General features: G+C 43.3%; 1 protein-coding gene across 1 annotated transcript; it reads left to right on the top strand.

Annotated features, from left to right (window-relative positions):
* The first annotated feature begins 227 nt into the window (after nt 1–227).
* Nucleotides 228–12,090, top strand: BCL2L14 (BCL2 like 14). The gene is made up of 6 exons (XM_053387544.1): nt 228–476; nt 3,002–3,438; nt 4,544–4,708; nt 6,014–6,084; nt 7,052–7,324; nt 10,635–12,090. The coding sequence occupies exons 2-6, from the start codon at nt 3,009–3,011 to the stop codon at nt 10,674–10,676; spliced, it is 981 nt and encodes a 326-aa protein (XP_053243519.1). The 5' UTR covers nt 228–476; nt 3,002–3,008; the 3' UTR covers nt 10,677–12,090.
* The last annotated feature ends 12,999 nt before the right edge of the window (nt 12,091–25,089 follow it).

Here is a 25,089-nt window from a genome sequence, read left to right as displayed (position 1 = left end):
GTAGCTCTGTTTACCAAGCCCAGGAAGGCAAACATTGGGGGGGGGTCTTTCCCCCTCCCCCCTCCTGCTCCTGCATCCTTTGGCACATCTGAGTGGCACTGTTAGAAACAGGATGGTGGACCAGAAGGACCTTTGTGGCACATATACTTCCAGTTTGCAGATACATGGTGAATGAATGGCGCAAGGTCAGAATGGCTTAAAGTGGGTGTGTTTCTTTTAACAAATGGGAAATGACTGCTAGGCTAAAGTGTCCAGGCTCTTAGCTCCACCCCTTTTCATTTCTCAGCAAACAAAGTTCCAATAAGGAAGTGAAAGTGCCCTCGAAGCAGCTGGGCTCTTTGAGCTGGTTTCTTATTCTCCTAAAGCTGAACTTAAGGTGGTGGGAGTAAAACAAGGAAGCGGACACAACACGGCGGCATTCACAGGCCACCAACAAGTGATCCTTTCGGGGGCTGTTTGTGAAACATTATCTGAAGGTAATTACCCAAAGTATTTTATATACAGGATTTAATATTTTTATTTGCTTAAGCCTGAATACTCTCTGTCTTACAGGAAACTTCCTTGAACTTTCATACTGAGTAATATATGACTTTCAGCTGGGCTGGGGAAAGTCAGTCAGAACTGCCTTTTCTCTCAGGAATGCAGATATTTCATAAGTGGAAAACTATTAAAGGTAAAGGGACCCCTGACCATTAGGTCCAGTCGCGGACGACTCTGGGGTTGCAGCGCTCATCTCGCTTTACTGGCCAAGGGAGCCATCGTACAGCTTCCAGGTCATGTGGCCAGCATGACTAAGCTGCTTCTGGCAAGCCAGATCAGCGCAAGGAAATGCCTTTTACCTTCCCGCCATTTATCTACTTGCACTTTGAAAACTATTATGTGGAAATAAAAAAAAAATCAGACTCTAGCCTCAAGCGAAACTCTGTCTCCTGGCACTTTCTGCTGGAATGGTTGCTGAATGTGTTCCATTCAGCTATTGAATTTCCGCTTGACCAGACATGGTTGAGTGTTAAACAAGTATTGTTGAAAGATCTTGGAATGATCCTGTTTCTCTTAGGCTACCCTGAAAAAGTGCATAGCTCATGAGTAGTTCGTTGCACTGAAGTTTCATGTAAAAATAATAAATTGAAATTATGTAAACTTAATTGTAATAAATCTGGAGGAGTACTGTTAGTATAGAATTAGAGACTATAAGTAGAAGCAGTGGCTGTGAGGCACTTTGTATTTCAGAAGCGTCAGAGCTTTCCAAACTTTTAATGTTGGTGACACACTTTTTAGATATGCATCATTTTGCAATACAGTAATTCAGTTTTACTAGCAAACCAGAGGTTAAACTAACCCCTTTCCAGTCCCAGAAATGTGGTGAGCATTCCTGTGACACACCTACAAACTGCAGCTGAGATCTTGTTGTGACACACAGTTTGGAAAGCTCTGTTGTAAATCATTAGCAGTTGCCCTTTATGCCATTTATCTGGTTCCACAGCAGGTGTGCCAATTTGGATCTGTTACAAACAAACTGACATATCCTAAAATAAATCAGTTGCTGCATGCTGCCAGTTCCATGTTAGTTTCTAGTCAATGGAAGCAGAAAGGTGAGGACTGACTTAACAAAGAACATAGACAGGTAGTGGTTTTCTGAAATATATGGTAAGTCTGTACTTTCTCTTACCAAGGGGCAATGATTTTTAAGACTTCTTAGAAATGATATTTTTCTTGAATAATATTGCCTCCCAAACATTTGCAGTGAAATGTTCAGGAACAACACAAACATGAGAGAACATAGCAATTTTATCTGTCTGTAGGGGTGCTTATGCTCAAAACTCATTCACATGTGTATATGTGGAAATGTATATGTGTACATTCAAACCCCCAGAGCCACCCTGTAGCTAGAAGGCGAGGGGTGGGGTGGGGGGGAGAGTCTGCATCCCAGAGTCTCCCAGGCTCTGCATTGAGTGGGGCTTGCCTAGCAATCAAGCCAGAGAGCTTAAAAGCTCTTTTAAGGCCAGGTATCCCCAAGTGGACCCTGTGCCAAAAGAGCTCTTAAGCGTTCTGCCTTGCTTGGGACTTGGCTTATGAAATTTCATGCAGCCCAACCAACTACATCTGGTTGAAACTGCACAAGTCAAAGTGCATGTAAGATGAGGAATTATAGCACCTAGATAAAAGTTGTTAAATAAGGTTTTATTTGATTAGAGAGCCCTTGGCATGGTGCTGGCAATGCCCCTCCCTCAGCACATACAACCCAACTAGGGTGGGGGCCAGCTCTGCTTCCAAAGCAGTGGTGGCAGCACTCAGCACCATCCACCAGATCTCTAGGCACACTTCAGCAATGGAAAGGCATCTAGGTTTGACCCACATCCACAGTAACTGCCCACCAGCTTAAGTTACCCAAATTGCAGTGCCCTGTACCTAATGATTTCAGAGATAAAACATCCTGCTTGGGGATGCTTGTGAACAGAAGCCAAAGTCACTTCCCATTCACAAGGACCACCTGCTGATGAAAAGTATCCAGCAAGAACAGTGAAAGGCCCTTCAGAGACCCTGGCGTGGCCTGACTGGCCTTTGGTGCTGCACCCGATCCTGTCCCTGACCATGCCTAACAGAAGTAGAAGAGTAAAATAAATATGCAAAATTGCAGAATAGGAAAAGTTCATACCCTATATGGGATGAAAAGTTTGTGCTACTTTGCAATAGAATTTTACTTTATTTGAGTACAGAATACATGGAGCCTGACAAGGTGTTCAAATGACTGTCCATGCCCTTCCTCTGTGTACAAAGCCTTGCTGCTCCTCAGAGCTGGACTGAAATTTTTAGGGTGAGAAGACAGAACGAAAGGAGATTCAAATTGTTTCCTGTTTGAACTTGGCTTGCTCAGATTTCCCCCACTTTTTGTCAATGTGTTAACGTCTCTGACTTGATTATAGCAAAGCACTCCAGAGAAATTCCTACCTTTACTTGGTAATACCAATAAAATGGTGTTGCTGTTGTTTTATCTTTGCAGGTGCATCATGAATTTGACAAATTCTTCCAGTATGGAAGAAATCCCTTTGGATGATGTCAATAGGAGCAGCACAGAATACAGAGTGCTTATGGCTTATGCGCAGCGTCGACTGTCCGCTAGCAAATATGGGCATCTTTTAGAAAGGGAAGCGAAAGGCCAAGAGGGATCATCTCTAGGCAGAGAGAAGAGGCAAGGTAAGGAGAAGGCACATCAAGGCTCGTCTCCCAAGGACCAAGGACAGCCGACCAGAGACAGGAGCAAGAAGAAGAAGAAGAAGAAGTCCCGTTGCAAGCACTTTCTCTTTCCTTCCTGTCTAAGGGCGCAAGCTATAGAGGATTCTGGGACGACGCTCAGAAGGGGTGATGCTGTAAATGGGCGTGCACTAAGCCTGCAGGCGGGTGTTGGAAGTTGTTCTGCTTTTTCACTAGAAGAGCAAGGTGGGTTTAACCCTCCCCCCATTTGTTAAACACTCTAATAGCATATTAGTGGCAACTATTGCTTGGTTTTCAGCCTTGGTTTCAAAACAGTTCTGCAGGTTAAGTTCCCAGAACTGCAGTTCCTTACAGTTCTGTAGGTTAAGGGGATGATAGCTAAGCCACTGCAGTGGCTTAAATTTTATGAAATAAATAAATAGAAGTAACATAGCTATCAAACTATCTAAAGCAGTGGTTCCCAACCCTTTTTTTTTTTTTGCCATGCTCCACCTAAGCATCTATAAAATCCTGATGCCTGCCCCTCATGACATATAATTCTTATTATTCAAAAAGTGAACACCCATTCATATGGAGGAAGCCTAAAAAGCCATTAACTTGGTCTATCTCGAATTGCCCCCCTTAAAAATCAACTTGCCCCCCTGTGGGGCGTGTGCCCCATGTTGGGAACCACAGCTCTAAGGGGCGAAGAAGACTTCTTGTGGGGAAATCTGCTCACCTTGGCAACCTCTCTGGCCAAAGCGATGGACGTCCATTGCGAAGGGCTGGTTCTTAATTCTGCCTCAGGGACTGGGAACCTTTTTCAGCCTGAGGGCTACATTGCCTCATTGCCAATGCACAGGAGACTGCATGGCAAAGGTGGGTATGGCAAGGAAGGGTACTCCAAGGAAGTATGGCACACCACAGGCATGCACACATCACACGCCTAAGCACATCACCATTCAACTTCCTATCAGAGGCAACAGAAGGCTTTCCCCAATCCTACGTGAGGTGGAGGGGAGCATTTTCAGAAGTGGGGCAGGGTCACAGGTGGGTGAACTCACAGTGCAGACAGTCTCCCATGCCACTGGGGTTCCAAAAAGCTGTCCTCTTGGCCTCTGCGACTCAGTGGTAGATCGCATGCAGCACTGGGAAAGGTCTTTGTTGGTGAGCTTGCTGCCAAAGACCATCTGCAGCACCGGATTGAGTGGATCAGCATTTGAGCATGTTCCTTATGGAGAAAGGCTAAAGCATTTGAGGATTCTAAGGGTGACATGCTTGATAATTTCAAGATTGTGCAGGGTGTAAAGAAAACCAGCCAGCGAATTTGTCTCAATTTGTTTCTGAACAGGCGATTCAGACATCAATGTTGTGGTAGACAAGCTTGCTGAAATAGTTGATAATTCCACGCCATTCCCTAAAAGGACAGGATTCAAAGCACTGGAACAGACTCTGAGCCTAGAAGCAGATGGTGGGTGTGCCACCAAACCCGAAAATGAAGATGAGGTTGAAAAAGGTAACCTGCTTTTCCACAGCAGCCAAATGGCATTTCTGTAGAGTCTGTGTTTTCAAAAACCTTTTTTTCTTGAAGAAACCTTTTCCTGATTGATTTGTCTGTCAAGGAACCATTGCACACTTGCCACACAACCCCTGGATGTTGCAAAGGATTCCAGCACACATTCTTCAGCGTACTGGCAAAGCCTTTTGGGTGGCGCTGTGGGCTAAACCACTGAGCCTCTTGGGCTTGCCAATCAGAAGGTCGGCAGTTTGAATCCCCACAACAGGGTGAGCTCCTGTTGCTCGGTCCCTGCTCCTGCCAACCTAGCAGTTCAAAAGCATGTCAAAGTGCAAGTAGATAAATAGGTACCACTCCAGTGGGAAGGTAAACGGCGTTTCCAGAAGTGGCTTAGTCATACTGGCCACATGACCCGGAAGCTGTCTGCAGACAAACGCCGGCTCCCTCGGCCAGTAAAGCGAGGTGAGTGAGTAACCCCAGAGTCACCTGCGACTGGACTTAATGGTCAGGGGTCCCTTTACCTTTACTAAAAACTATATGTGTGTTCAGAAAAGTAACAGACATCTGCAATATGGCTTTTGTCTGGAAGCAAAAACACACTGAAACACTGAAACTGAAGCACACCTTCAGATTTATTTAAACATATTCAAATATATAACACAGTTGTGCCCTATGGGTTATCTATCACACTGTTTTTCAGCCACCTTCAGTGATGGTCAGTATTCTCCACACGAGGAAGCTGATAGTATGGCCAGGTAAAGGTAAAAGTTAAAGGACCCTGGACGGTTAAGTCCAGTCAAAGCTGACTATGGGGTGCGGCACTCATCTCACTTCAGGCCAAGAGAACCAATGTTTGTCCACAGACAGCTTTCCGGGTCATGTGGCCAGCATGACTAAACCACTACTGGTGCGCAGAGGACTGTGACGAGTCCAGAGCTCAAAGAAACGCCTTTTACCATCCAGCCACAGCAGTACCTATTTATCTACTTGCACTAGTGTGCTTTCAAACTACTAGGTTGGCAGCAGCTGGGACAGAGTAACGGGAGCTCACCCCATCACACAGATTTGAACTGCCAGCCTTCCGATCAGCAAGCCCAAGAGTGTTTTGGACCCGTGTCCCTAGTATTGCCAGACAACCTCTGCTGATTGAGATAATATACATAGAACACATGGAAAAAGCATTCCATAAATACTTAAAGCTCTTGAGGCAGCTTATGAAATAATTTGTTTTAATGAATGTTAATGATTATTTTACATCCTGTGTTAAACCAGAAAATTAGCTTCTTCTTTTTTCTGTTTTACCAGATGAGAAAGAAAAGTTAATAAAAGAAATAGTTGCCTTGTTAAGAGCATCAGGAGATAAACTGCAGGAAAAGGTAACCAGTTTGAGGCTGCAATTTGTACTATGTTGTTTTTTACTTGCATTGAATCTTAAAGCATTTAATTGCAGAACTTTCTATTTTATTATTTACAATTTTGTGAATTGCTTTTCTAGAATGTTGAATGTGTAGAAAGGGGAGAAAGATATATTTTAAAGAGCAGCTGCAGGGGAAGGAAGACAAGAGAAAGCCTTTTGTGGAATTCAGATTAGGTTTGGATAATAAAATAATAGAATAGTAGAATTGGAAGGGATCCTGAGGATCATCTAGTCCAACCCCCTGCAATGCAAAACTCTCAACTGAAGCATCATTGACAGATGGCCATCTAACCTCTGCTTTAAAATATCCTCCACCTTCTGAGGTAGTCTGTTCCACTGCTGAATAGCTTTTACTGTCAGAAAGTTTTTCCTAATATTTTGTCAGAATCTACTTTCTTGTATCTGGAACCCTATGGAGAAGCAGAAAACAAGCTTACTCCATCTTCCATGTGACATCTTATTTCCTCTCAGTCTCTTTTATCCAGGCCAAACATATCCAACTCCCTCAACTGTTTCTTTTAAGTCTTGGCTTCCAGACCCTTGATCATCTTGGTCACCCTCTTCTGCACACCTCCCAGCTTCCCTATATCCACTGTGGTGCCCAATTTGATCCATCAGATTTGTTTATATCCACATAAAATGTGTGTACATTAAGGAGGCCTCTGTAATTTTTTTCCAAAGATTTATTTGGGGTTTTGGACAGCTGAAATCACTTTTCCAGAACTACATTTACAAGTTGGCTGTAAAAAAGAAGTTGTCTCACAAATCCACACTTACCAGAGAATAGGAGAGCAACTATTTCTTATTTGTATATTTTACAAGGAAAAGCCTTCCTTGAACTTGCTGTGTTCAGAGATCGTTGTGCCTGAAATGGGACCAACACCTCTATTTGTTCCTAATGACAAATGCCTTACATTCATTTCCAGGTTCAAAACGACAGGACTTTCTTTCAGTGTGCCTCGGAACTGATGTCCTATGGATTCTTCAGTAGAGTTGCTGATCAGTTCCTAGAAGAGATACCTGCAGACTCTACAGCAGACTCTGAGGTGCAAGCACAAAAAATCAAAGTTGCTTTTGCTATTGAAGTCATAACTAGACTCACTGCTATAGACAACCATCCCATGAACACCATACTGGGCTTTGGAGCAAAATACCTCAAGGAAAACTTCAGCCCTTGGATCCATAGTCAAGGTGGATGGGTAAGAGATTTTGCTTCCTCTGCTGGTGCATCCTCCCCTTTCTAAACAATAGTTACCTGTGAACTTTCCATTGGGGCTGCTGGGCCTAGCAGCCATTCGTGACAGTTGGGTGCGAATGCAGGATACCCTGTGTTACATACCACACATTTGTTCTGACATTCTGAAAGTAGAAATTATTATTTGTGCTCTTATTCCTACAAGCTTGCACTGAGCTCTCTCACTATGTTAGGATATAACTAGGGTGCAGATTAAAATTGGTTTAACAACTATACCCCTTCTTGGGGAATCTTGAAAAATGTAACCCCATTGGCTTGGAAAATTCTCGGCCAATTTACCAATTTTTTATTCCCAGTTTTCTTCAGATAAAGCTGTGGCAGTGAAATGAATATACAGTGGTACCTCAGGTTACAGACGCTTCAGGTTACAGACTCTGCTAACCCAGAAATAGTACTTTGGGTTAAGAACTTTGCTTCAGGATTAGAACAGAAATTGTGCGACTGTGGCGCAGTGGCAGCGGGAGGCCCCATTAGCTAAAGTGGTACCTCAGGTTAAGAACAGTTTCAGGTTAAGAACGGACCTCCAGAACGAATTAAGTTCTTAATCCGAGGTACCACTGTAAAACCAATAAAAGTTTGTAGTGTATCTATTGAAGACGGGTGGGGTGGGGGGTCCAAATTGGATTCTAAGTTGGTGCTTCAGATTCAAAGCTTATCTCCCTCGGTCTGCTTTAGGCAATGCTCATTTTGCCTAGGAAACCAAAGCTTCAGAAAGCTGAGTTGCCTCTTGGGGCGGGGTAACTTTTAAACTTTGGGGGCTGCGTTTTTTTGACTGGAGGCTATGGAGCACACTGAGGTGCAGAACAGGAGTGGGGCCAGAGATGCCTCCATGGCCAGGGCTGCCTCCTGCCACCCCGGAGGGCATGCCCTGGCCTATGGCAGCTCATGGCCCTGCTGCCCATCTTCTTCGGGGCACTGCGCTCCGTCTCCTGCGCAAAGGGGAAGAGTGTTTTGGATATGCCAGAGACCATTGCCAAGTGAGATGCTGCCCGCTTTCCTATCGTTGCCAGCTGCACCCTCTTAGGCCTCTACCTCTTCTTCAAAATATTATCTCACGAATACATCAGCCTGTTACTCTCCCTGAATTTTCCCAACAAACAGTACCAGCTTCTCTTCACTCAGGGCTCTGAGGAAACTAAGGAAGGGCTTGTCGACCGCGAGTTTGACACCGTGGACCTTGTCTGCCTGGCCATGAGTAGCATTGTTGGAAATCTGGTACCTGTTGAGAAAGCACTGGATTGCCAATAACTTATTTGGCCTGGCCTTCCCTCTCAATTTTTATTTATTATTCAGTGAATTTATATACTGCCCGGAGGTCTCAGTGGGTCTCTCAGTGGGGTGGAGCTGCTGAACTTGAAGAATGTCACACCGGCTGCATTCTGCTTGGTGGGCTCTTCATGTATGATGCCTTCTGTGTCTTTGGCACCAACGTTATGGTGACGGTCGCAAAGTCATTTGAAGCACCCATAAAATTGGTTTCCCCCCAAGATCTGCTAGAGAAATACTTGGAGGCTGACAACTTTGCCATGATGGGCTTGGGGGACATTGTCATCCCAATAATCTTCATTGCTTTACTGCCATGCTTTGCCTCAAGAGGAACAAGCACACTTACTTCCACACCAGTTTTGTGGCTTATACGGTATTTTTGGGCTGGGCCTCACCATCTTCAAACATGCACAGCCAGCCCTGCTCTACCTGGTCCCAGCCTGCATTGGCTTCCCTCTCCTGGCGGCTCTGGTGAAGGGAGAAGTGGCAGAGATGTTCAGCTAGGAGGAGAACTCTGCCCCCAAGGAGGTGCCAGAGGATACCAAAGAAGGGAAGGAGGAGAAATGACTTTGGGAAGCTCAGCCAGCTGAGCTCCATCTGCTGGCCACCCCCCCACACAAGTGAATTTTGTCTTTTGAAAGACAACTGGATCGTATAACAGCCATGTGTGTTTGTACGTGTGCATCTGTCTGAAGACTGGTGGGGCAGGGGGTGGAAAACAGGAGGAGGGGCCTGTTTATTGATCTTCTCTCTGCCTGTCTACTTGCCTATCTGTAGCCCTCCTGTTCCCCTGGGGAGAAAGAGGATGGGGCAGGTGGGGGCAAGAAAGCAGTTTTGCCCCTTCCACCAACTGTCTTTTGATGCCAGCTTCCCCGACCTCTGTTCATTGCCTTGGTGGGAAGAAGAAAACGGGGGGGGGAGGGGAGAGAAAGGGGGAGAGAAAGGGAGACTTGGAGTATTGTGAATTTGCTTCACAAATTAAAACAAAACAAAAAATTATTGAAGAACTTTTAAACTTTTGTCACATCTGGATGAAATCTGTGGGCAAAGTAGCCTCTTCTGAGTGGAGCCATGTTTAAGACAAGGTACAGATAAACCTTTAAAGTTTGTTTGTTTGTTTGTTTGTTTTTGTTTGTTTGTTTGAAAAAGGGATTCCTCCCCTCACCATGTTGTTGGCAATTGGCATAAACATATGGTACATCATATAGATACCTCTAGGTAAATTCCCTGCAAAATTGCTGCGGTCAATATGGATGAATTACAGTTTGAAGCTTTTAAAGTTTTCTGACTGAATTTGGCATCAGTTTTCACTGAAAGTGCTGGTGACAATTATGACAATTATGGGTGGACGTGTGTGGCAGAGGTGGGAGTTGAATATCCAGCATTTACTAGTTAGGAGCACGGCAGAGACGCACATTAGTGTGCATACTTCCAGTAGTGTATTGAGAGTTGCTCGGCATTACCAAGGCAACTGGTACAGAGAGTGGTTTTGTCCAAGAATCAGTGTTGTTCTTCCTCCCATCTCCAGTAGCTGATCCACCAAAAGTTTATCCCTGCCACCTTCATTTTCCCAGGAAGAGCTTCACCCCCTTGGCTATAAAGTATGAGCAAAGTGGAACATGGGAGTCTGTCTTACTGAGTCAGACCATTGGTCTACCTAGCTCAGCATTGTCTACACTGGCTGACAGCAGCTCTCCGGTTTCAGGAGGGATCTCTCGCAGGCTCACCTGCAATGCCCCACTGCCTCATTCTCCCTACTGGACTAGTATCCACTGCCTCCTGCTGCTTCTTGCAGGCACAAGAAACAGGTTGTGTTGCAAATCTGTAGTGTGATGCATTTGGACTGATGGATCAGGAGTTGTGCATTAATTGGCCTAAGTCTGTATTTGGTCTCCTTAGCACTGGGGAGAGATTCTTGCTCTGCTGTGAACCCCAAAACATACAGAATTGTATAAATCTTACTGACTTGGTTGTCTTTTCACTTCCAGGAGAAAGCTTTAGGATTACAAGACCAAGAAGAAGTAGAATGATGAAAGCCTGCGTCCTTCATGAGACATCTCTTAATTTGGAACTGGGATCGGGGATGGCTGAATAATCACCCCCCCCTTAAATCAAAAGACTTAGTTGGTTTCATATTGGCACTGATAGTTCAGTGCATGTGCAATAAGAACATGCTGCTTTTGCGATGCTGGAGTACATTTTGCAAGTCACAGCAGGTTGTGGCATTTTTAGTCCTTTGGTTAACATGCTTCAATGGCACATTGTTCGGGTGGAGAAACCTCTCAGTACTTTTGTGCAAGAGACATCTTTGTAGGTGTAAATGGAAAGTAATCACATAATAAAACCTATATATAAAAATGGAGATCTCAGGAGTAGAATTGATGGGTTCCGCATGGGACAGGGCTCCTGGCTTTTTAATGGGTGCTTGGAAGACAGAGATTAGTCAGCTACAGTTTTTTCCATTGCTGTAGCCCAGACTCACAGATAAGTCTGTTTACATTACATTGTGTAGCATCACTGAGCCATACCACTTGAGACCTGGTGGGGTAACAGAATAATTGAAAGTTTCCCCCTGTGAAAATTCCCTTGCATTCATTTCCAATGAACCTCCTTCATTGGAGGTTATTAAGCAGAAGTCAGATGGACTTCTGTCATGGATGCTCTAATTGAGATCCCTGTATCGCAGGGGGTTGGACTAGATGACCCTGGGAGTGACAGGAATAGCTTGAAGCAGAATATGGAGGCAGGACAGCCAGAAAGTAGGTGCCCAGGCAGCAGCAGAAGAAGCAGAGCTTCTCCAAGCTCAATTACTGTGATGGTTGTGGTGGCTTTCATTTTCTTCTCCTACCCCGACAATCTGAAAATGAAAAAGGAAGGGCCGGGATGCAGGAGCCTCTCTAAGGCCAATACAGCATCAATCAAGAGAAACTCCTGCTTAATGACAGCCAGAGCCTTCCACAAAGCGGCCTTTCCCAGGAAGCTGCCGACAGGTCTAAGACCTGCTGTGTCACACGGCTTGGACCTCAACCTGGCAAATGGGGAAGACTCCAGAGGAACTGTGGCAGTAGAGGGAATCTAACCTGATCCAGCTTATCCCCCACTAGGAGCAACCTTTTGAGATCACAACAGCTCACACAGGCAACCAAACAAAGATCTTGCCACTACTGTGATGCTGTTCTAAAGCAGCACAAGTAAATATGGTGTTACCTCGGGGGTGGGGGAGATAACTGGAGGCAGATTTCTGAGGTGATATTTGCACCCCTAGCCAGGCTGGTTTCACCAACCCCTAGGTATGCCTCTGCACATGTACAAACACATATATTTATATTTGAGAGCCAGCGCAGCATAGTGGTTAGAGCACCAGACTACTAGGACCTGGGAGACCAGGGTTTGAATTCCCACTTGGCCATGAAGCTCACTGGGTGACCTTACATTTCAGCAGGTCTTACATTTCAGCAGGACTAACACTGGGGCCCCACACCAGGATCTAGTGCCAAATTACCTTACGTGCACCCACTTGATCACTTTGATAAGCAGAATTGACCCTACTACAAGTGCCGCATAATACCCGTTCTACATTTGTGAGAACTCTATTGTTTAGCGGGGCAACGCCTACACTGTGGAACTCCCTGCATGTTCAGGTCATGTACTCTTTTGGGCTCCTGCTAAAAACATTATTGTTCAGACAAGCCTGCCCAGATGCTTAGAAACACTGATGTGAATTTTGAATTTGTTCTAGTATTTTAATTTGTGTATGTTTTAAGGTATAGCTGTAGATTTTTCTTGATTTTCTTGTCTTATCTTTTGTAAACCATTTTGAGGTTTCTTTTTCTTTTTTTACAATCGAGCAGTGCATAAATTTTATGAAATAAACAGAAGAAATCAACCTTGTGATATTAATTTTTACATTCACTTTTAGTACGGAGATTTGTTCCTATATGTTTAGTTCCAGATTGCCCTTTCTACTTTTGATTTATTTGGCATCCGTTATTATACTTGGTTACATTATAAATACTTATATGTTGTTGGCATCCATCTTTCTTGAGAGACAATGGAGTGAGCCTATGGGAGTGAAGCCCACCTGCTGGAGAACCACAGTGCCTGCTGTAACTGCAGAGACCCGTAACTTGTAACTGCTGCCTCCTGAGCTGTTTTTGCTGCATGACCTGGGCGCAAGCCTGGGCAATGGGTCTGAAGGTCCTGAGCTGCTCAATGACAAGACTCCCCCCTCTCTCTCTCCCAAAGGAAAGCAGAACAATACAATTGGCACCAGCTGAGTTGCAAAAGTTCCTGGAAGGAGGCAGACAAGGCGCCATCCAACCACCTTAGGCACTCCACTCCAGATTTGTGTAGGGTTTACTCCTTAGCCTTTTCTTCTCCTGAAGATGTCCCACAAGGTAGGATATGCAAACAACAACAACCAGAATCAAATTTCTCCTCCAACCTAACCTGAGCTGACTGGAGCATGAAGTTCACTGTAACAGGTGGGGACCCGACTGCCGACTGCACTCCGTATGCGCTGCACTTGGATAACCTGCACATCACTCCCTCTCATTTCAGCCCCATGTGGCTGAGTGCCAACAGCAATGTGGCCAAAACGCTGATAAATTGAGCTCACAGTCTTTTCACCCTAAAACAAAATATAAATTCTTCTTATCCACAAAGCTTTCTCGGTTTCAGCCACCCAGCAGGCTGTTCTTTTTGGTTTTCACTGCAGAACCAGGTGTCAGAAACCCTCTTCTTATCTGCTATAAATCCTTCAATGGAGGTTTTTAAGCAGAAGTCAGATGGCGTCTGCCATGGATGCTTGAGTTGAGATTGCAGGGGCTTGGATCGGATGACCCTGGTTCTGTGATTCCATGATGCCATGCAGAGATGCCTACCCAGAACCTCTCCTGCATGCACATTGCCCCCGCCCCCCAGTGTGGGTCCAAGAAGGGACAGGGGAGCCAGTGACCCTGCGCATAGAAGCATAAAAATGTAGTGTTGGAAGTGACCCCAAGAGTCATCTAGTCCATCTCCTTGCAATTAAAGTAAAACCTTTTATTTCTGAATTTTTATTCTTTGGAAATCTTTTAAAGCCAGATTCAAATTTGGTTCCTTGTTAGTTGGAATTATGTTTGCAAACCAAATCTAGTATTACCATGATAAATATATATATATACTTAAATCAAAAGACATTAATAAAACATACACATAAAATCATTTAAGAAACATGGTCTCTCCATACACAGAGTTCTGCAGCTGTATTAACCCAGCTGATGGACACTTCCTCCTCTAGTTCAAAATACATACAGAAAATCTTTCCATTGTACTGACCCATTTTAAATTTGTCACTACCCTCCACTAGCCAAATCTGCAGTAATTTGGAAAAGATGCAGGAAGGACTCCTGCAAAATGCCTCCATTCTTTCTCCTATGTAAAACACTTTCTAATTTGCCTAACTTGTAGGGAATATCTGGCCCCACAACTGCAGTCTCAAAAACAAGGGGTATTAATTTTCCAGGTAGACTACTGCTGAAGCTGGAGGCTTCACTTTTTTCTTTAAAAATAGCTTTTGTTCACAAACTAAAGAAAAGAAAACTTGCTCACTGCTTTCTCTTATATGGTGCCCAATTTCACATTAAAAATTAACTATAGCTGTCTGTGTCGAACAGTTTGGCCAATAAATGTTACCTACTGGAAATTTTGAAAGTCCTGTAAAACCTCAGCTGCTCTTGGATAGGAGAAACTGGGTGCTCAGGGGCAGAATCTGCTTCCGATATCTGTCCTCCCACACTTCTAATCAATGCACTTCTGAAGACGGAAGTAGGTTGCTGATGCAATCTTCTCCCAATCAGCTTTATGCCAAGTTGGAAAAGTGCCAATTCCATGTCTCAACTGTAGATTTCCTGGGTTACAGACTCATGCCTGAGGGGGAGATTCTTGGGGTTTGCAAACTACTACCATAAGTTTGTGCTGGCCTATTCAAGGCTGACTACACCTCTCACAGATTGTTTGAAGGGCAAGAAGTCCTTCCAGTGTCACGCAGAGGCATGACAGGCGTTTGAATGGCTCAAAGCCATGTTCTCTTCGGAGGTATACCTAGCACACGACCGGCCGCTGATAATGGAAACGGATGCTTCTGAGAGGGCAGTGGGTGTGGTGCTGCTGCAGTCAGACCCAGATGGCAACCTCTGTGTGTCTTCCACTCTAGGAAGTGACTCCTTCTGAGCAGAACTACACCATTTCGGAGAAGGAACTTATAGCTATCAAGGAAGCCTTTGAAATGTGAAGACACTTCCTGGAAGGGGCACAGCACCAGGTAGAGGTGCACATTGACCATCGTAATCTAGACTATTGGCAGACGACAAGACGATCAGAGGCAGATTCGCTGGGTGCAGTTCTTTGCCAGGTTTGATTTCAGAGTCCAGGCAGTCAGAATCAGGGGGTGGATGCCTTTCTAAGAAGCTGGAATATCAGGACAAGGAACCAGTCTCGGTATGTAGACATATCTTGAAGCCGACACAGCTAGAGCTGGCTGCAGGATCGGTGGGGGATGAAGCAGACTTCCAATGGCAGACCTGAGAGGATGCCTTCGCCAGAGGCATGGAGACACCAATGAGGCAGAGGGCTTCTCTGAGAAAGAGGGACTATTGTACAAAGGAGAAGCTCTTTATGTTCCAGTGGGTGACCTTAGAGCCAAGGTCTTGCGTCAATGTCATGATAACCCTACAGTGGATCACTTTGGACAGCACAAGACATTATACCAGGTGACACGGCAGATTTGGTGGCCAAGAGTAAGAGAGGAGGTGAAGGAAGAAGTGTGAGCCTGTGAGACTTGTCAACAGGCAAAGGGGCCCAAAGAAGCACCAGCAGGGTTGCTGCAACCGTTAACTACCCCGCAAGGGCCTTGGGAAACCATTGCTATGGACTTCATAACGGATCTACTGAAGTCGCAGCAGCAGACAGTATTCTGGGTAGTAGTGGACTTGTTCACCAAAATGGCACACTTCGTGCCATGTAAGGGACTCCCAACAGCCCAAGACACAGAACAGCTCTTCCTAGACCACGTGTTCAGTTGCATGGGCTTTCACTCCAAGTCATTGCAGATTGCGGACCCAATTCACCTCGCAGTTCTGGAAGAAACTCGTGCAGTTACTCAAGTTGGAGTTGTGCCTTTCCTCTGCCAGACACCCCAAGACTAATAGAGAGCTGGAGAGAACTAACTCTACACTGCAACAATACCTTCGCTGTTATGTAAACTACCAACAAGACATTGGGTAGCCAAGCTCCCTTTGGCAGAGTTCACAAACAATAATGCCCTTCACGTTTCAACTCAGCAGACCCCCTTCTTTGCTAGCTATGGATACCATCCTCGTTCCTTTCCATCTCCAACCAAGACCTTGTCAGTGCCAGCCGCAGAAGAATTCGTAGAGGAGTTGGCAGCCATCCAGGAGTTACTAAAGGAGCGTCTGGACTGTGCAAATGAGGCCTATAAGAAGGCAGCAGATGCTCACTGTCAGCCTGGCAGTGAGATCAAGGTGGGGAATCAAGTGTGGTTGTCAACACGCGATTTGCAAGAAGGCAGATGCAAGAAATTAGATCATCAGAGAGTGGGTCCATTTGAAGTGATAGACCAGATTAATCCTGTGACATTTAGACTTCAGTTGCCTGTATCCATGAAGATTCACTCCGTGTTCCACAGATCACTGTTGTCACCAGTGGTGTCTGCACACCTGTACCAGACTCCTAAGGAAGCGCCTCCACCTCCTGTCATAGTGGAAGGAGAGGAGGAATAAGAAGTAGAGCAAATCCTAGACTCTTGATGGCAATGGGGGGAAAGTGCAGTACCTAATTGGGTGGAAGGGGTATGGGCCAGCAGAAAGACTGTGGGAGTATGCAAAGCATGTGCATGCATCAGAATTGTGAAAGGCATTTCATGCACACCACCCCCATAGACCCAAGCCAGTGGGGTGGAAGAAGGAGGAGAGCTCGGGGGGGGGGTGATGTCAGGGATCATGCTGAGGAGGAATGGTGGGAGTCTCCCCCTCCCCCTGCTCCTGATCAGGATCCTGAATCTTCCCAGGAGCAGTGGGACAGTACAGATTTGGAACAGTGGTTTGCAGAGGGACATAGTTCAGAAGACAGACATTGGGAGGAACTGGGCGGTGAACAGCTAAGAGAAGAACTGGGAGAGAGAAAGTTAACAGACTCTCTTTTGCTGGAAAGCGTACACCCGCTCAGCCCATGGTCAAGGAGAGAGGATAAGGTGGCAGCAGAGAAAGAAAAAAGTGGTTGCGAGATCAGGTTGCAAGACGCGGAAGTGATGTGGATGACGAGGGGGGAAGTGGGTGGAATCCTTAATTGGGAGCACCTTCATTCCTAGAAATGGATTCTTTGTTCTCTCTCTATGATCATTAAAGCTTCTAACTGGTAAGAGAAGTACAATAAGGGTAAGTGTTAGGGTTAGAATGAGGATTAAGGTTAGGGTTAAAATTAGTGTCCAGGTTAGTTTTAGAATTTAAGTTACGGTTAGGGTCAGAATGAGGGTTAGGGTTAGGGTTAGTCAGTGCTCCCCCCCCCAAAAAAAATGTTCAGGGGTACTCTCATTTTCCTACTCATATTGAAATACTGCCCCTCAATGAGGCCAAACTCCCCCTGCGTCCCCCCAGAAAAAAGCACTGGTGTTAGCATTACAGTTAGGGTTAGGGTTAGTTTTAGCGTTAGGATTAGAATTAGGGTTCAGATTAGGGTTAGGATTAGAAGTATAGTTAGGGTTAGAAGTAGAGTAAGCCACTAGAAAAGAAACAAAGTCACCAGAATACCAAAATAAAGCAAAACCTCCCGAGGTGGTATATTTGATAAACCCAAAACCAGCAAAACAAGTAGAAACAAAGAAACTAGCAGAAACGTAAAAGGCAATTGTAAAGAAGCAGAACTAAAAGAATAGGGGGAAAAGGAAAAAAAGGGGGGGAAGAAAAAAAGGGGGGGGCAAATGGCTGTAAAGAAAGCAAATTCTCCAGAAACGCCAAACCAGTGAAAACTCATGCTAAATGATGCTTGGTTTCGGAGTTTCTGATGATTTTACTCTTTCATGTTGCTTGCTTATTGGTTTCTAGTGATTCTAGTTCTTTTCCATTAGTTTTTGAGTTTCTAGTGGTTTTGTTTCATCTTCATGTTTCAGATTTTTAGGCCCTTTGTTCGCTTGTTAATGCGTATGGTGGTTCTTCACCTTTGAAAGTTGTGATTGGGTTTGGAGTTTCTGGTGAATTGGCATCTATTCCATTGGGTTTGTTTGTTTTGCGTGTTCCTTTTGGCTTCTGGGTTCTCTCTTGGCTTTTCCACTTCTGCTGGTTTTGCTTTACAGTGGTACCTCGGGTTACATATGCTTCAGGTTACAGACTCCGCTAACCCAGAAATAGTATGTCGGGTTAAGAACTTTGCTTCAGGATGAGAACAAAAATCGAGCGACAGCAGCACAGCGGCAGTGGGAGGCCCCATTAGCTAAAGTGGTACCTCAGGCTAAGAACAATTTCAGGTTAAGTACGGACCACTGGAACGAATTAAGTACTTAACCCAAGGTACCACTGTATTTTTATGAGATTTGATAATCTACAAAGCAAGCAAAAGCAAACCAACCAACCAAAATACGGTACAAGAAAGAACTACCAACAAACAAGGAACTGATAGAGTGAAATGAGACCCCGGAAAGAATTTCACTGGAAACCCCAAAACCAATCAAAGCTTATAAAACAGAAGTAATACCACCAAAAATACCGAATTGAAGAAATAAGCCTGACTGAAATGCTTGTTTTTTGTGTTGCAGTCTCTGCTTCATTTGTGTTTTTTCTTGGCTTTTGCATTTCTGCTGGTATTACTTCATTTTGATGAGGCCCGATAATCCCCAAAGCAAGAAAAACTACCAAATGAAGAAAATAAACAAGCAAGAAACAGAGATAGTGAAAGTTAATATGCTAAATGTTGCTTTGTTTTGCAGTTTCTGGTTATTTTGTTCTTCCATGTTGTTTGCTAATGGTTCTAGTTCTTTTCCACAAGTTTTTGAGTTTGGAGTGTTGAATGGTCTCTTTAAATTTGAAGGTTTATTATTGTTCCACAAGATGTGTATTTCTTTAAGGGCCAGAGCAAATAACGTGACTTAGTTTTACAGCTGTGAAGCAGTATAGCAGTAGCTTGTTAAGGTGTGGTAATTAACCTGTTGGGTACAGTATATAAAGAGCAGCACCTAGCTCTCTCAGCACCCTGGTGGTTGGGTCATGCTTATTGATATAATTAGTGTAAAAGGAGTTTTTGTTACTAAAACCTAGCTAAAGTTATTTTGCGTTCCTTGTGATGTGTGGTCTCTCCAGCACGCCTTCTGCGGTGCAACTAGTCTGCAAATAGCCAACATTGTTTTGTTTTTAGCTTTCAAGTGAATTTGCATTTATTCCATTGTTTTTCATGCTCCTTTTGACTTTGTTTCATTTCTGGGTTCTTTCTTGTCTTTTCCACTTCAGCTGGTTTTCTTTATTTTAAATGAGATTGTATTTCTGGTGGTTTTGCTTTGTTTCTGCAGGTTTTACTTTTTAAAAAGTTTTTGGTGGTTTCAAAAACAATAGAAAATATAATTTGTGGGGCACAGCCATAATCTAACAAATTCAGTTTAAATTGCCTGAGGAGAACACTTAACCATACTTTCCTCTGATTAAACAGGGATCAGGAACGTCATACCCTCAAGCTGTTTTGAACTACAACTCACATCAGAGAACCATAGAATTGTAATGTTGGAAAGGACCACAAGGATAATCTAGCTCAACGCCCTGCAATGCAGGAATCTTTTTGCTTGAACCTACGAACCTGAGATCAAGAGCCTCATCGCTAACTATTGGCCATGGAGGCTGGGTCTGATGGTAATTATTTTTCAAACATCCAAAGGACACCCAACTGCCTGCCCTTGATATGTGGCCTGACTACGTAAACCCAGCGGTTATGCATTCATTGGAAACCTCTGAAAATGTCAGTTCAGTTTATGCAGTGGCAATTGGAAAAGGCAAATTCCATTTTTGTTCAGTTTCTTCAGTAAAGTGTTATCAGGATTTTTCTCTCTCGGCTCATTTGCATAATTTAAGTGACTTTGCTAACAGAAATTTAGTGCCACAGGACATGCTCATTACTGTTCATTTATAAAAGTACAGGACTACAACAAAACATGGTGGTGTATTCTCAGCCTCTCCTCTGAAAGGTCTGGGAGAGGAAAAAATAGGCGTCTATCAGGCTATCATATCTAAAGGCTTCACCAGCAGCAGCGTTAAGACCCAGAAGCTCACTGGCCCTTGCTGGACCATTTTTTGATCTACAAATGCCTATAATTCTGTATACATAGAGTTCTCCAAATACAAATTGCTATAGCATTTCACTTTTAAACAGAGAGGCACTTGACCACCCAAGTTCAAAAGCTTAGTAGAGTGCTCCACCTCAGGGCGACAACTAGAATATGTGATTCTATTGCTGCTCCCCGCAGATTTCTCTTCTGCCCCCCCCCCCCATCACACAGTCTGAGGCAACAGAGCATGCTTAGTCAATCCTCATAGAGTTCTCGCCCCCCTCCCCCATTAGGCTTTTCCCCCAAAGGTATGTGTGTGCAGGATTAACGACTAAAATCATATTCTGCCAACCACATAGTCCTCCAGTTGGAGCCTGTCCATTATTACTTCCTCAGGCTCTGTTCCTGCAAAAGATAGTTCAGGCACTGGGGCCTGTCTTATATATTCTTTTGTGAAGACACTTTATTTGTCCTAATTGTACTAGATCTCAAAATGCTAATTTGCCCTTTTGGTCTGAAGGTCTTTCCGAGATATTAATTTGAAAACATAGCCTGATATTTTTACTTAGTTTATCTGTAGTTTTCGAATAGCAGCCTGCCGCCCGGCGCACAAGGCACCCTGAAGCAGAGCGCCCCACGCCGGGCAGACATCAGCCAGCCCCACAAGCTCGGGGGACAGCAGGGAGGCGCAGTGCCGCCATCCCGCTGTTCCTCGACCTGGTTCGGTTTCCCCGACCTGGTTTGGGGGGGGAAATAAAGGAAAAATTTTTTCCTTTATTCCCCCCCAAAAAAAACTAGGTGCGTCCTATGGGACGGAGCGTCCTATGGGATGAAAAATACGGTAACTAACTAACTAGAGCCCTTCAGCCAAGGATCACAGGGTAGGTTACAATATAAAACACAAAACATAGTAACAAACAAAAACAATAACCCCTCCACAGTGTAAAAGGCATAGATCATTTAATTAGCCATATGTAAGTTCCTGTGTCCTGTCAATATAATAAATTTATCTTCCATTCAATTTTATTATAAAAAAATCAACATTTTATTTGTTACAACTCCATGTATAGTAATAATTGAAAAGGGGGGATGGGAACTTTGTACAAGGGTTATATACAGTTTGCAAGTAAAGCACTTTTATTTTACAATTCAAAAAGAAGTGTTGGTGAATGAGTGAGTAGGGTTGACCAAATGTTGGTCATTATAACAAATACATCCTTGCAAAGCACCATCATACATAAGTCTATGACCACACTAATTGGATTTTAAAGACAGTGAAAGAAAGATAAAAATTACAAGATGTGAGCATTTAAAATATTAAAAGCAGCACCAGATCCTTCACTTTGCAAACAAGGCTTGTTCAGCTTATGGTGGCTGGTATCTTCATATGTGAAAATATCCTGACTCCATCCCTTCCCCGGTTTGACTAAAGGCAGTGGTAGATTTGACTGGAAGATTCCCCTGCCTTGTTGTTTTAGGCCTCTGGGCCAGGATCCTTTTAACCTCTTTTTGGCATCCAATGCTTCTACTGCAACAGTGAACTCTCCTCCACTCCCCCCTAAAAAAAAAACTCTTTTATTTTCCATTTTAAAGTTTAAAATGGATGCCAGACAAAAATGTCCTTAACATGGTTTAGGCTGACACCCTTTGGCCAGAAGTATTTTCAAGACAAAAATTGCCCTCCTTAATGAAAACTGCCATAAATGGACAGAGACAAATAAATTTCAGAGTGCCTGTGCTCGCACACAGATTTTGGAGTTATCACTTTACCTGCAAACATCACAAGTACAGTTTTACGAAATTCAGTCATTCCTGTGAACAGGTGCTTTCCACCACTTAACAACTAACAGATTTTACCCTGTAGCATGTAGCAGAATGGTAGCTTATCTGTGTGCTGAAAGGCCCACTTTTTTCAGTCCCATTGATTGCAGTGGGAAAGACTGAAATATACATATTTCTGTCCCCCTGAAATCAATGGAAATAAAAAAATGCATTTACAGTTTCTATGCACATTTACTTAAACATCCCATTAGTAGTGGGATGCATGTTGTATAGTTTTGCATGCATTCTGTTTTGTAATTGTGACCTATGGTTTGGATCATTCAACTTCCTATTTGGCTTTTTTTTAAAAAAAAATTCTAAATCTCGTAAATAAAAAGTAGCATTCATGACTGATTGTCATCATGCATCCCCCCAGTCTAATTTTAGTAAAAACAAACAAACCCAGAGGCTTTAAAAGTAGTCTCATACATAAAAACTTTGTACTTTGTTTACTGCATTTAGAAACTATTTTTAAATAGCTTTCTGCAGAACTCATTTACTGGGAACCCAGTTAAATAAATATAAATATTTTTTCTGTGGCTGTAAAATAATTTAATGTAGAGTACTGTTTTAGCAATTAAAGCTAAATGATACTATATCATAAAATGGAAGTTGCCTGTTCCTATCAAGCATACAGGTGCTCATCATGGTCGCTTTTCTGATAAATATTTCACAAAGTCTTTACTAGAGAAAGATTAACTTGACTTTCTGACTTTATCTTGCCAAAACAGAATTGGAAAAGGCTACAATCAGGAAGTTTAGAAATACCTTCTGCAAATGTCTATTAGACAGGTATTTATTTTAAAAACACTTGGTAACTGAAACACAAATAATATTGATTATATGGAATGCTATGGTCTCTGCCTGACTAAGGATTGTCTTCGCATGGTGGCGAATGGATGCCCATGCATCCTAAGAGAAGGACCTGCGGGATCAGACCAAGAGCCCACCCAGACCAGCATCCTGTTTCTCACAGTGGCTAACCAGATGCCTCTGCAGTCAGCATATAACCAATAGGACTTTGCATATAAAGTCTTAATGGTTATATGCTGACATAATAATCTAGCCCCTGACAGCCTCCCTGGGTTTGTCCAATTCCCCTTGAAAGCAGTCAGTTGGTGGCCATCACCACATCTTGTGGTACCAAACTCCATAACCTGTGACCTGGCTGCCCTTTGCATAGCTCCATATGCACAAGAAGCCTGTTCACACAATCTTTCATAAAATTGTGGGGATGATATGGGAAAGGATCCTGACAGCTAAAGAAAACTATGGACAAACTGGAAAACAGAAGCCAGGAGAAAGTTTTCTGTTGGGTATAAATGGCCTCCTAAGTGAAAGCAGCTCCTTGGTTCAGGGAACAAAAAGTGACTGACTACTACCTCTCTACCTCTGGTGAAGAGTTAAACTCAAAACACGTTAGGCTGAAGAAAGTGGGAGAGCACCCGCAAATAAATGTAATTTTCTCCTGTGACTTTGGATGCCTCCACCCTGTATTTCTTTCTAGCCCAGCCTTCTCCCTGATTCTTGGTGGTGGAAAGCCCTTCTGTTGCTACAGGCAAAACAGGGGTAATGATGAACAGAGCATTACAGGAAAAGTCAAGCCATGACACTACACTGCCCAGAGGTGGAGGACATGGTGCAAGTCAAGCTGAGAAGCTAGGCACCTAGAATGGTTTCATTCTATTCTTTTTATTTTATTATATTATTGCACTTTCAATTTTATAAACAAGAACAAAGATTCTATTCTTAGTGCTCTTGCTCATCTTCAAATGTAAATTCAACTCTTTGATTGATTTGTTTTAGTATGCAACTGTTGATCTACAGAGATGCGAAACAGCTTATCCTTGGCTTGACTCAAGATAGCATTTGCTCTAAGTTAGTGGCTTTCTTTCCAGGGTTTGTCCTGTGTGCACCACAAAAAATTGACAGTTATCTGTCATCTAAATGAATTTGCACAGGAGGCAAGAAATCTTGGCTCCATCACTGAAAGAAGATAGCACAGCACAGCATAAGCTCAACCACCTTGTAAAAGAAATTGGCACAAATACACACTTTGCAAGAAGAAGATTGTTGCCAACGCAGTACAAACATTTGGATTGAGATAAAGCAACGCAATATTCTGAATTCCCCAGTGCAATTTTATACGGGCTAATTCCCAGTCAGAATGGTGTTCACTTAAAGATGTCAACAATGAATGGTCACTTGCCACCAGCATTACAGCCTCTGTTCAACCTCAAATATTATTCACAGATTAGGTACTGCATGAAGTTTCCTTATTCTGCAACTTCCAGGTGATCCCAGGTAAATATTTTCTGTTCAAAAATTCAAAATGGACAGCTAGATAACTTCCAAGTTTGTGAAATGAAGCTCCTGTAATTCAGCACTTTTTTTGGGGGGGGGTTGTAGAAATGTACAAGCTAGCCTTTGAAACCAAAGCCTAATTCCAAAATTTGGCCTACAATCCTGACAAGCATAACTTTGGAAGCAAATTTCATTTAACTCATTTAAGTTTACTTCCATGTCAATGCACTTAGGTCTAGAATACAAATAGATTTCCTTTAAAGCTTCTTCAGGCACATAGTGTACATCCATTAGATTTCCAAATGCCAAGGTTGCTCATGGAGTTGAAATAAAAGTGAGCTTCTGAGAATGAAATGTAACAGTGCACAAGTTAGCAAAAAACAAAACAAAACAAAACACCAAACAAACCCCATGAAAGTTACAGATTCAAAGGTTTGGAGCCTGAAAACTTTCAGACATAAAAGGGCTTCTTTTATATAGCAGTTGTGGCTGCCATGCCCATGCTGATATACTAGTATTTCCTACATGACACAAAGCATGAAATTGTGATTTATTTCTAAATACAATAGGAGGAGGCTCTAAGGAGGAGTAGCCCATTGCAACTTTCCGGGACATGTCTATTCTGTACTCCCAAGTTTTTGAAAACACACATCTCAATTTTGTGTTTTTCTCATTTAGTTCAGCATCCAATGTGGTAATGCAGGTGCAATCATGGCTAATATGATTTCCACAAAATGTATGAAACAGCTCTTAGTGAAAATAATGGGATTTCCTGACATCTATTTACAATCAGTGTAACAATACTATTATTTTTATTCTAGCAGAAAGGTTCTGTAGCCTCTTTGTGATAGTTCCAAAGCCTGAACTTCAGAAAAGCTTTTTTCACATGTTGATTTCTTGCCAGCATGTAAAGCTACCATAAAATGAAGCCCTGGCACCCCTTCCAAATCAGGGAAGGGTTGTAGAGAAAATGAAACTAACTAGATAGATAGATAACAAAATACTTTGGCAAAGAA

This window comes from Podarcis raffonei, chromosome 5 (assembly GCF_027172205.1).
Source record: "Podarcis raffonei isolate rPodRaf1 chromosome 5, rPodRaf1.pri, whole genome shotgun sequence".
NCBI classification, from domain to species: domain Eukaryota; kingdom Metazoa; phylum Chordata; class Lepidosauria; order Squamata; family Lacertidae; genus Podarcis; species Podarcis raffonei.
Note: the sequence above shows the minus strand (reverse complement) of the source record. Positions and strands in the feature narration are given on the sequence as shown.

Excerpts from the sequence above, each read along its gene's own strand:
- BCL2L14 (XM_053387544.1), top strand. The coding sequence starts at position 3,009 with ATGAATTTGACAAATTCTTCCAGTATGGAAGAAATCCCTTTGGATGAT. Across the intron at positions 3,439-4,543 it reads TTTTTCACTAGAAGAGCAAG|GCGATTCAGACATCAATGTT; the intron begins GTGGGTTTAACC and ends GTTTCTGAACAG. Across the intron at positions 6,085-7,051 it reads GAGATAAACTGCAGGAAAAG|GTTCAAAACGACAGGACTTT; the intron begins GTAACCAGTTTG and ends ATTCATTTCCAG.